This window comes from Acinonyx jubatus, chromosome A1 (genome assembly GCF_027475565.1).
Source record: "Acinonyx jubatus isolate Ajub_Pintada_27869175 chromosome A1, VMU_Ajub_asm_v1.0, whole genome shotgun sequence".
In the NCBI taxonomy this organism is placed as follows: domain Eukaryota; kingdom Metazoa; phylum Chordata; class Mammalia; order Carnivora; family Felidae; genus Acinonyx; species Acinonyx jubatus.
The window spans coordinates 84,727,169-84,740,087 of NC_069380.1; the positions used below are offsets into that span (position 1 = coordinate 84,727,169).

At 34.2% G+C, this 12,919-nt stretch overlaps 2 protein-coding genes across 7 annotated transcripts in view; both read right to left on the reverse strand.

The window, feature by feature from the left end:
* Window positions 1-12,919, reverse strand: part of LOC128314802 (butyrophilin subfamily 1 member A1-like) — a 367,358-nt gene that overhangs the window by 117,295 nt on the left and 237,144 nt on the right. The window lies entirely within an intron of this gene.
* Window positions 1-12,919, reverse strand: part of LOC113596271 (butyrophilin subfamily 1 member A1-like) — a 64,256-nt gene that overhangs the window by 18,061 nt on the left and 33,276 nt on the right. For all 6 annotated transcript variants that reach the window (XM_053218483.1, XM_053218490.1, XM_053218505.1 and 3 more), the window contains exon 5: window positions 11,140-11,160. In XM_053218483.1, the coding sequence (XP_053074458.1) occupies window positions 11,140-11,160 (21 nt within the window). The remainder of the gene's footprint in view (window positions 1-11,139; window positions 11,161-12,919) is intronic.

A 12,919-nucleotide genomic window follows, 5' to 3' on the forward strand; every position in this document is an offset into this window, starting at 1 on the left:
TACACAGCGCTGAGACTGGCTGCCTACCTTGCTTACACCAAGTCTCACACCCCTGTGCTCTGCCAATATTTCCATTCCCTGTCAAGTATGCCTCAGTCCCAGCAAGGCAGGTTCCTTCCTCAGTGGACCGACAGAAATGCTGTCCACACCATGTCTCCCAACCACAGTGTCCTGCAAGGCTTCAGTTCTACTGGAAGTCACATCAGCTATCATATAATAAGCAGACCAGAGCATACCTAGTTAAAATTTGCCACACTCTGGCAAACAAAAACTCAAAAAGTAGGGATTGAGGGAACATACATCAAAAAAATAATGGCCATATATGAAAGACCCATAGTTAACATCATCTCACTAGAGAAAAATTGAAAGATTTTCATCTACAGTCAGGAACAAAACAGGGATATCCATTCTCATCACTGTTATTTGACACTGAAATTACAAGCCTCAGCAATCAGACAGTTAAAGAAATAAAAAGCATCCAAATAGATAGGGAAAAAGTCAGTCTTTCACTACTTGCAGATTAAATGATATAGACAACCCAAAAGACTCCATCAAAAAATTCCTAGAAATGATACAGGAATCCAATAAAACCACAGGATACACAATCAATGTACAGAAATCTTGTACAGAAGTACAATGTATAGAAATGTGCAGAAATGTTGAATTCCTAATTCATCAACAATGAAGCAGCAGAAAAAGAAACTAAAGAATTGATCCTATTTATAATTGCACCAACAATAACCATAAGATACCTAGGAATAAACCTAACCAGAGAGGTGAATGATTTGTAATCTAAAAACTACAAAATGCTGATGAAAGATATTGAAGAAGACACAAGGAAATGGGAAAAAATTCTATGCTTATGTTTACAACGAATCCATACTGTTAAAATGCCTCAGCATTTTAGAATACATAAGCATTCTATGTTGTAAAAAGATGTTGAGAATGGACATACTTGTCATGTTCTGAACGTGGAGGAAAAGTTTTCAGCTTTTCACCATTAAGTATAATGTTAGCTGTGGGTTCTCAAGTAATCAATCTAAACTTACTGCTAAAGGAGCTAGAAAGGGAAAGGACAACCAAAAATGCTACTGAAAATGAAGATTAGAGCAGAGGTAAATGAAATAGAGACAAAGTTGAAAATATAAATGAAACCAAGAGCTGTTTCTTTGAAAAGTTAGACAAAATTGGTAAATTTATAGCCAGGTTTATCAAGAAAAAAAAAGAGAGGATACAATAAATAAAAATCAGATAATGGAAAAAAAAAACAGCAGGTTTGCAAAGATTATAAGAGAATATTATTTAAAAAAATGTCAACAAATTGGACAAACTAGAAAAAAAATAGGTAAATTCCTAGAAGATACCAAGTTCCAAAACTCGATCAGGAAAAATAGAAAATTTGAAAAGCCACTTAATAATAATAAAATTAATAATTAATAAACTTTTAACAAACAGGAGTCCAGGACTAATGGTGTCACTGGTAAGTTCTACCAAACATCTAAAGAAGCATTAATACCTATTCTTCTGAAACTATATTAAAAAATAGAATATGGAAGAAAGCATTCAAATTCTTTCTATGAGGTCAGCATTACCCTGAGACCAAACCAAAGGTACAGAAAAACAGAACAAAACGAAATACTAAAAATAAACAAAAACAAACAAAAAACAAAAATACAACTACAGGCTAGTGTCTATGATGAACATGCATGAAAATTGCCAAAAAAAAATTAGCAAAGCCAAATTCAACAATACATTAAAAAAAATCACTAACCATGATCAAGTAGTAATTATTTCAGGGATGCAAGCATGTTTTCACCATTCACATACCAGTCAATGTGATTAATGTCATTAATAAGAGAAAGGATAAAAAAACATATGATCATCTCACTAGAGGAAGAAAAAGCATTTGTCAAATTACGACATTCCTTCCTGATAAAAACTCTCAACAAAGTGGATTTAGAGGGAAAATATCTCAACATAATAATGGTGATATATAAAAATTCAATCTAACATCATACAATAGTGAAAAACTGAAATCTTTCCCTCTAAGTTTTGAATATGACAGGGATATTCAGTCTCACCACTTTTATTCCTCATAGTAGTGCTGAAAATCCTAGCTGCCACAATTAGACAATAATAATAATAATAATAATATATTCAAATTGCAATCACACAAGCAAATGGAAAAATGTATTATGCTTGCTTTTTAGAATAATTTATATATTTAAAATGTCCATCCTACCTAAAGCAACCTAAAGTTTCAGTACAAATCCAACAAAATGCCAATAACATCTTTTAAGATAACTTGAACAAATAATCCTAAAACTTTTATGGAATCACAGAAAAAAAAAATTGTATAACTAATGAAATCTTGATTTCAGAACAAAGATAATGGAATCACAATGGCAGATTTAATGATAGACTACAAACTTCAGTAATCAAGGCAGTATAGTACTAACACAAAAATAGACACATAGATCAATAGAATAGGATACAGAGCACAGAAATAAGCCCACATGTATATAGTCAACCTATGACAGAAGATGCAAGAATATATCATGAGAAAACAAGGTTTTTCAACAAGTGATGTTGAGAAAACTGCACAGGTATATGTGAAAGAATGAAACTGGACCACTTTCTTACACAATACACAAAAATACATAAATATGGATTGATGATCTAAATGTGAGACCTGAAGTCATAAAGCTTCTAAAAGAAAACAGAGGCAGTAATCTCTTCGTCATTAGTTTAGCATCATATTTATGAACATATTGCCCCAGGAAAGGAAAAATAAAAGCAAAAATAAAGTACTGGGACAACACTAAGGTAAAAATTCTTCAACAGAAAAGGAAGTCATCAACAAAATATAAAGGCAAATCCTTGAATGAGAGAAGTTTGCAAATAATATATCCAAGAAGAGGTTAATATCCAAATATGTAAAGAATTTATACAGCATGAACAATACCAAAAACAATCTGATTTAAAAATGGGCAGAGGACCTGAATAGACATTTTTTTCTAAAGAAAACAAACAGATTGTCAACATATACTTGATAATATATTCAACATTAGTAATTATAAACAATTTACAAATCAAAAACACAATAAGATTATCACCTTACAGTTGTTCGAATGGCTGGTTCCAAAAAGACAAGAAATAACATAAGATGACGAGGGGGTAGAGTAAAGGGAACTCTCAGACACTGTTGGTGGGAATGTAACCTGGTGGAGCCATTGGGGAAAACAGTATGGAGATTGTGCAAAAATTTAAAAATAGAAACACCATATGATCCATAAATCCACCACTGGGTATTTACCTCCCAAAATGAAAATGCTATTTTTTTTTAATTTGAGTTTCAAGTCTTTACTTAAATTCCAGTTAGTTGAAATACAGTGCAGTATTGGTTTCAGAAGTAGAATTTAGTCATTCATCAGTTCTATAGATACCCATTGCCCATCACAACCAGTGCCCTCATTAATACCCATCACTCATTTAACCCATTGGTCAGCCCACCTTCCCTCCAGCAACCCTCAGTTTGTTGTCTACTTAAGAATCAGTTTTATGGTTTGCCTCTCTCTCTTTTCCCTTCATATGTTCATTTGTTTTGTTTCTTAAATTCCACATTTGAATGAAATCTTATGGTATGTGTCTTTCTCTGAATGACTCATTTCACCTTGCATGATAATCTCTAGCTACATCCATGACTTCCCAAATGGCAAGATTTCATTCTTTTTTTTTATTGCTGAGTAATATTCCATTATACACACACACACACACACACACACACACACATTACATTATACATTACATTACATACACATTATGTATATGTATATTTTTTTCACATGTTCATTATTGATTCATCAGTTTATGGGAATTTGAGCACTTTTTATTTTTGCAAATTTGCATAGTTTGGATATATTAGATAATGCTTCTAAACACAACAGATGCATGTACGCCTTTAAATCATTATTTTTTGTATCCTTTGGGTAAATATTTAGTAGTGCAATTGCTGGATCTTATGGTAGTTCTATTTTTAACTTTTTGAGGAATTTACATACTGTTTTCCAAGTGGATCAACCAGTTTGCATTCCCATCAACAGTGTAAGGGGGTTCCCCTTTCTGTGTATCCTTGCCAACATCTGTTTTTTCCTGTGTTGTTAATTCTGGCCCTTCTCACTGGTTTGAGGTGATATTTAATTTACTTTTCATTTGTGTTTCCTTATTGATGAGTGATATTGACCATCTTTTCTTGCTTCTCTTAGCCATTAACACCTTTTTTAGAAAAAGTGTATATTCATATCATTTGCCCATTTTTAACTGTATTATTTGTTGTTTTGATGTTGAGTTTTAAAAGTTCTTCATCTATTTTGGATAATAGCCCTTTACCAGATATGTCAATTGTAAATATCTCCTCCTATTCCAAATGTCTCCTTTTAGTTTGATTGTTTTCTTCACTGTAGAGAGGCTTTATCTTGGTAAATTTCCAATAGTTTGTTTTTGCTTTTGTTTTCCTTGCCTCTGGAGAAACAGCTAGTAATGGCCAATGTGGAAGAGGTTACTGTTTTCTCCTCTAGGATTTCAATGATTTCCTCACTAACATTTATGCCTCTTACCCTCTTTTAATTTACTTTTGTGTATGGTATTCAGAGTGGTCCTTTTCCTTCTTTAGCCTCTTGCTTTCAAGTTTTCCCAACATCATTTGTACAAGAGACTGTCTTCTTCACATTGGATATTCTTTCCTGTTTTGTCAAAGATAAGTTGCCCATATAGTTGTGGGTCCATTTCTGGGTTTTCTATTCTTTTCCATTGATGTATGGGTCTGTTGTAGTGCCAGTATCATATTGTCTTGATCATTACAACTTTGTAATATAACTTGAAGTCTGGAATTATGATGTCTCCAGTTTTTCTTTTCATTTTCAAGGTTGTTTTTGCTATTCCAGGTCTTCTGCGGTTCCATAAATTCTTAGAAATATTCCATCTCTGAAAAATGCTGGTGTATTTTGTTAGGGTTTGCATTAAATATGGCAATTTTTTTGGTAGTATAGACATTTTGACAATTTTCTATATTCAGTATCATGTTGTCTGCAAATAGTGAGTATTTGACTTCTTTGTTGCCAATTTTGATGCTTTATATGTCTTTTTGTCATCTGATATCTCAGGCTAGAATTTCTAGTAGTATTTTTAATAACTGCTGAGAGTGGGTATCACTGTCATGCTCCTGTATCATGGAGGAAAACCTCTCAGTTTTTCTCCATATCAGATGATATTAGCTGTGTGCCTTTTCCTTATGGCCTTTATGATGTTGCAGCATGTTCCCTCTATCTCTACTTTATTGAGGTTTATGTTTTTTTTTAATATTTGATGCTGTACTTTGTTAAATTCTTTTTCTGCATCCATTTAGAGGAATGTATTGTCCCTATTCTTTATTTTGTTAACGTGGTGTATCATGTTGATTGATTTTGCAAATATTGAACCACGCTTGCAGCCCAGGAATAAATCCCACTTGATCATGGTGAATAATTCTATTAACGTACCTTAGATTCAATTTTCTACTTGAGGGATATTGGCCTTTAATTTTCCCTGTTTGTGGGATTTTTATCTGGTTTTGGAATCACAATAATGCTGGCCTTATAGAATGAGTTTGGAAGTTTTCTTTCCATTTCTATTTTTTGGAACATTTTTAGAAAAATAGGTATTAAGTCTTCTGTACATTTTTGTTGAAATTCACTTGTGAAGACTCTTGCCCTGAACTTTTTTGTTGGGGGATTTTTGATTAATGATTCCATTTTTGTTGTTGGGGGTGGTTATTGGTCTGTTCAAGTTTTCAATTTCTTTCCATTTAACTTTGGTAGTTTATATGTTTCTAGGAGTTTGTACATTTATACTAAGTTGCCCAGTTTCTTGACATATGATGTTTCATGACATTCTCTTATAATTGTATTAATGTAGTGTTTGTTGTGATCTCTCCTCCTTTATTTGTGATTTTATTTATTGAGGTCCTTTCTCTTTCTTTTTGATAAATCTGGCTAGGAGTTTATAAATGTTATTAGTTTTTTCAACCAGATCCTTTTCCCATTCGCCTGTTCTTTTTTTCCTCATTATTTTCTCTATCATAAATTTCTGCTCTAATCTGTCTTAATTCTCTTATTCTGCTGGTTTGAGGCTTTGTTTGTTGTTGTTTACATATCTCTTTCAGGTGTAAGCTTAGTTTTTGTATTTGAGATTTTTCTTACTTCTTGAAGGAGGCCTCTATTACTCTATATTTCCCTTTTTCTACAGCTTATGCTTCATCCCAAAGGTCTTGGGCCATCTTGTTTTCATTATCATTTGTTTCTGTGTATTTTTTTATTTCTTCTTTAATTCCCTGGTTGATCCATCCATTCCTGAGTAAGATGTCCTTTAACCTCCATGTATTTTTGATGTTTCCATTTTTTTTTTCTTGTGGTCGATTTCAAATTTCATGACATTGTGGTCAGAAAACATATATGTTATGATCTGAAAGTTTTTTGTACTTGTTGAGGCCTGATATGTGACAAAGTAGGTGATCTATTCTGAAAAATATCCCATGTGCACTTGAAAAAACATGGTAATCTGATAGTTTAGGAATAAATGTTTTGACTATATATGTTAAGCCCATTTGGCTCAGGGTGTCATTCAAAGCTATTGTTTCCTTGTTGATGTTCTGCTCATATTATCTTTCCATTGCTGCAAGTGAATGTTAAATTCCTCTCCTATTATTTTATTATTACCAATTAGTCCCTTTATGTTTGTTATTAATTGTTTTATAAATTGCAGTGCTTTCCTTTTGGGTGCATAAATATTTACGATTGTTAGATTTTCTTGTTGGATAGCCTCCTTCATTATGATACAACGTCCTTCTTCATCTCATATTATAGTCTTCAGTTTAAAAGGTAGTATGTCTGGGGGTGCCTGGGTGGCTCAGTCGGTTGGACATCCACCTTCAGCTCAGGTCACGATCTCATGGTTTGTGAGTTCCAGCCCCGCCTCAGGCTCTGCACTGACAGCTCGGAGCCTGGAGCCTGCTTCGGATTCTCTGTCTCTGTCTCTGTCTCTCTCTGCCCCTCCCCCGCTCATGCTCTGTCTGTCTCTCTCTCAAAAAATAAATAAATGTTAAAAAAAAATTTTTAAATGTAGTATGTCTGTTATAAATATTGCCAGTAAAGCTTTCTTTTGACATCTATTTGCATTGTAAATGTTTCTGCATCCCCTCACTTTCAGTTTGCTTGTGTCTTGAGGTCTAAAATGAGTGTTGTAGTCAGCATAAGTGTGTCTTTTTCTCTTACATATCCATTTGGACACACTGTTTTTTGATTAGATCATTTATTCAATTTACGGTGTAATTTTTTTTCAGAATAGTTATCGATATATCATAATCAATGGTCTTAGTGCTGTTGTCGTGATTGTTTTGTAATTATTTTGAGAGATACTCTCTGTGTCTTTCTAGTCTTCTTCCCATTGAAAGAGTCCCCTTTCATGATTCTTGCAGGACTGGTTGAGAGTACTCTATTTGTTTTTGTTTATCTGTGAAACTCCTTATCTCTCCTGTTCTGAATGATAGCCTTGCTGGATACCTTACTACTGATTGCAGATTTTTCCCATTCAGCACATTGAATATATCATGGAACCCTTTTCTGGCCTGCCAAGTGTCTGTGGAGAAAACTGCTGCTAACCTTATTGGTCTACCTTTATGAGTTAGTGACTTCTTTTGTCTTGTTGCTTTTAAGATTTTTTCTTTATCTTTATATTTTGCAAATTTAGACACAATATGTCTTGATTTTTACCTGCTTTTGTTCATTTTGATGGAAGTTATATGTGCATCCTGAATTTGGAAGTCTATTTCCTTCCCCAGATTGGGAAGTATTCAACTATAATTGTCTCAGATAAACTATCTGCCACCTTTTCTCTCTCTTCTTCTGGGATTGCTATTGTAAGAATGTCATTACATTTAATGAAATCACTGATTGCATATGTCTATTTTCATGGTTCAAAATTTTCCTTCTCTCTTTTGATCAGCTTCTTTATTTTCCATAAATCTATCCCCTTTGTCACCTTTTCCTTCCTCTGCTTCTTTCATTCTTGTAGTCATTGAATCCAGTCAGTTTTGAATCTCCATTATTGCATGTTTCATTTCAGCATGGTTGGTTTTAAGATCTTTTCTATTTGGGGTAATAGGCTCCCTGGTGTCTTCTATGCTTTTCTCAAGCATAGGTAGTATTCTTATAATTGTTGCTTCAAATTGCGAATCATGTATATTACCTATATCTGTTTCAAGTGGATCACTGGCTGTGACATTTTGTTGTACTTTTTTGGGGGAATGAGTTGGTCTGACTTGACATTTTGTCTAAGTCTCTTTTCTTCTGTGTTAGGTACGTCTGTTATGTTTTGTGCTCCTGAGAGTAATGGCTTTATGAAGAGCAGGTCAAATCATGTCCAGAGACCCATGCTTCAAAATGTATCTGTGGTGTGGCACTCTGCTGCTGTTATGCATGCTCTATTCCTCAAGTTAGTCCTCTTGAGTTTTTCCTGCCAGCTGTGGGGAATGTATGGACCTTGGCCACAAATTGTCAAATTTTAAATAGGTGTCCTCTAATCTACTTGTTAATAAGGATGTGAGTCTATTCCCCTTGTACTTCCCCTTATGCATGAATCTTTGCAGAACTCTATGATTGGTAGAGGTGGTGCATAAGAAGGATTCTGCTGGTCCTCTGGAGGGGACCTGCTTTGCTAGTCCTTTGACACACTTGCCAGAGAAAAGTAGTACCAGTAGAATGCTGGACAGTGGGGCTGGGTGTAAGCAACGGAAACAGCCAATGTTGTCACTGTGCTGTTTAATGAAGTTAGTTTATGCTGCAGGACAGAGGAGGAAAATTATCACTCCAGCTCCATTGTCCCCAGAATGGGTAGTTTCTGCTGTCTGCAAGCAGGGAAGCTCTTCCAGAAGAGTAGATAATTTCCCCTTTTGTGTGATAGTTTTTTTAAGACTGCTGTTTTTACACTGTCTGTTTCTGGTTTTCCTGCTTGACTGGAGAAGCACATTGTGCTTTGTTTCTATCCTGGCTAAGCCAGCTGAGTTTTAAAATCCAAACTTTAGGGACCTGGTGTGGTGGCAACATATATAATGTTACTTAGTTTTAAAAAAATAATGAGATCATGCTATTTTCCAAAACATGCATTGTTCAAGAGGGTATTATGATAAGTGAAATAAGTCAGACATGTACCATATAATTTCACTCTATGTGGAATCCAAAAATTCAAAACAAAAAACAAAAACAAAACAAAACAAAAAACAAGGAAACAAGGAAACAAGGAAAAGGCAAACTGTTAAACACAAACAATAAATTGTTGCCACACAGGTGGTGGGTGTGGACAAGGGCACAATAAAAAGGATTAAGAATGCAAACATCTACTTATAAAATAAATAAGTCACAAAAATGAAATGTTCAACCTAAAGAATATAGTCAGTAATGGTATAATAGTGTATGGTGACAGATGGTGACTATACTTATTGTGGTGAATATTGAGCAAAGCATAGAAATGTCAAATAAATATGGTGTACACCTGAAAAATTCAATAATATAGGCTAAATTCAATTTAAAAAACATTACAAAAAACAAAACAAAACAGTATTTTCTTTCTATATGGAAAGCTGTCTCCAGAGATGGCACTTAAACTTCTACTGTGTCTAAAATCTCCTACTTCCCAAGATACCTGTGTATATGATTAAGCCCAGAACTCACAATTCAAAATTCCTGCAATAGGAATAGGTACTACTTGTCTTCAATCTCTGACTACCCCAGATTCACATTATCTTTTCAGCTCCAGGGGCCTGTCTCCCCAAGGGCCTAGACTCATTCAGCTAGACTGTGTCCTGGGAATAGGACTAGGAATAATGTTCAATATCTACATCTTACAGTATTGCACTCATTGTAACTAAATGCAAGTACATGCATCTGTCCCAGTCCAAAGTGACAAAGAGAGTGTAATTTCAGTTTTCAAAAGTGCTCTGGTCTTTCCTAATGATTCAACACTTTTCAGTACTTAATAACTTTTTTCATTGATATTGTGATTTCTTTAATTTTTTAATGTTTATTTATTTTTGAGAGAGAGAGAGAGAGGAGGCGCAAATAGAGAGGGAGACACAGAATCCGAAGCAGGTTGCAGGCTCCAAGCTATCAGCACAGAGCTCGACTTGGGGCTGGAAGTCATGAACCATGAGATCATAACCTGAGTCAAAGTCGAACTCATGAACCATGATATCATGACCTAAGCCAAAGTCGGATGCTTAAACAACTGAGCCACTCAGGCACCTCGAAATTGTGATTTCTTAACCAAAGCAGAAGAATGCTACTTACCCTAGAAACAAAGCTTGGTTTACTCCTAGATATCTTACCACTTATTCTCAAATTGTAATACCAAAAGTTAAATGGCATCAATTTCCATGTAGCCTGGGAAGCTCCATGTCTTTTTCCTGGATTTGATCTGTTTCTTGTGCATTAATATTTGTATTGTTTTAGCCCATCAGGTAATTATAAATAAAATTTAAATGCTAATGTTAATGGTTCTTAATAGTTTTGTAAATTATCAAGTAAATTTTGATAGAGCCACATTCTTCATGGTGTGGCTCCTGGCTACACAGCACTGGCATTTCTCATATGGGACCTTGTTAGAAATGACAATACTTGAGCCTAACGCAGAAATATTGAATAAAAAATTAAGGGATGTGTCCCAGAATTATGTGCTCTCCATGGCATTCTGATCAATTCTTGGTTTTGAGAACATTTACTTTAGCTGGTCCTTAGAAATAACTTAATGAACATAACAGTACATTGTTTCTGCCCTAGTTCTCTGAAACTGACAAATCACAGCTCCTCCTTAGGGATGTTGTTAGAACAATGTTCATATATATTAAACAGTTAAATAGCCCTTACTTAAGTTCTCATCCTGGGCTCTCTTTTTTTGACATGGATAAGATTAGTCCTATGGCAACTTGCCTTGCATACACAATTCCTGCAGTCTTTTCTTTGGATTCATGTTGGTCAGGCACAACTTGAATTTGTGACCCTGTCTTATAAACAAATGCTTGAACTGCTCTGAGTTTGAAGTAAACAAACTCACCATGCTTCTTCTTGAGTGAACCTAAAAGGAAAAAGAAAAAGAAAAAGAAAAAGAAAAAGAAAAAGAAAAACAGACAAAAATGAATTTATTAGTAGAACTCATCTATGGTGTGGTTGAGCTTCTCTTTTGGCTCACAAGAGGATACTCTATTAATCCAATTTGACATTCAGGTTTTTAGAGAGTTTCCTTCCACTGTTTGGAAGGAACACATCTCAAAATAATGAAAGTCATAAGGTAAAATTCACAGGAAATATCCTCAGTGGGATAAATTTAGAACTTTTACTTTATGGTCAGGAAAGAAACACAGTGCTGACCATTCTCATAACTGTTATTTAACATAGTACTGGGAGTCTTGGCTATTGCAATCAGACAAAATAAAGAGAAAAATACATTTAAATCAGCATAAGGAACAACTCAAACTTTCAGTATTTGCAGATAACATGATGCTCCACATATGAAACCAGAAATACTAACTCAAAAAACTACTAGAACTGATATACAAATTCTGTTAATCTGAAGGATACAATATCAACATATAGAAATCTGTTACATTTGTATAAATCACTGCAGAAAGAACAATTTAAATAACCAATCCCATTTAAAATTGCACCAAATACAATAACATATATACAAATAACCTAACCTAAGAGGTGAAAAACCTGTTTTCTGAAAAGTATAAAACACTCATGAAAGAAATTGAAGAAGACACAAAGGAATGGAAAGACATTCCTTGTGCATGGATAGGAAGAACAAATATTGTTAAATGTCTATATTACCAAAAGCGATCTACACATTTAAGGTAATCCTTATCAAAATACTAACAGCATTTTTCACAGAGTTGCAAAAAACAATCTTAAAATTTGTAGGGAACTACAAAGACCTCAAAGAGAAAAAGCGATCATGCAAAAGAAGAGTAAAGCTGGGAGAATTATAATTCCATATTCAGTTATATTACAAAGCTGTAATGGTCAAAACAGTATGTTAGTGGCACAAAAGTAGACACAGTGATCAATGGATCTTAACAGAAAACCCAGAAATGAGCTCACAAGTATGTGGTCAATTAAAATTTGACAAAGCAGGAAAGGATTACCACTAGTAAAAGAAAGTCTCTTCAAAAAATCGTGTGAAGAAACTGGACAGCTACATGACAAAGAATGAAAGTGGATCACTTTCTTACACCATTCAGAGAAGTAAATTGAAATAAGAATAAAGACCTAAATGTGAGACCTGAAACCATACAAATCCTAGAGTATAACATAGGCAGTAGTTTGACATTGGTCATAGTAACTTCTTTCTTGATATCTGTCTTGAGGCAAGGATAACAAAAGTAAAAAAATAAATAAATAAATAAAGTATTGGGGCTTCATCAAAATAAAAACCTTCTGCAAAGGGAAGGAAACACCAAAACTAAAAGGCAAGCTATGGAATGGGAGAAGATATTTACAACTGGCACAGGTGAGAAAAGAGTTATTATCCAAAATATATAGAGAACTTACAAACTCAACACCCCAAAAATGAATAATCCAATTATAGCATAGGCAGAAGAAATGAATAGATATTTTTACAAAGGAAACATTAAGATGAACAAAGACAAGGAAAGATGCTCAACATTAGTCAGCATCAGAAAAATACAAATGGAAACTACCATGAGATATCACCTCACAACTGCCAAAATGGCTACAATTAACAACACAGGAAATAGCATTTGTTCATAGGATGTCGAAAAGGCAATTGCCCATGCACTGTTGGTGGGTATGCAAACTGGTGCAGTCACCCTGGA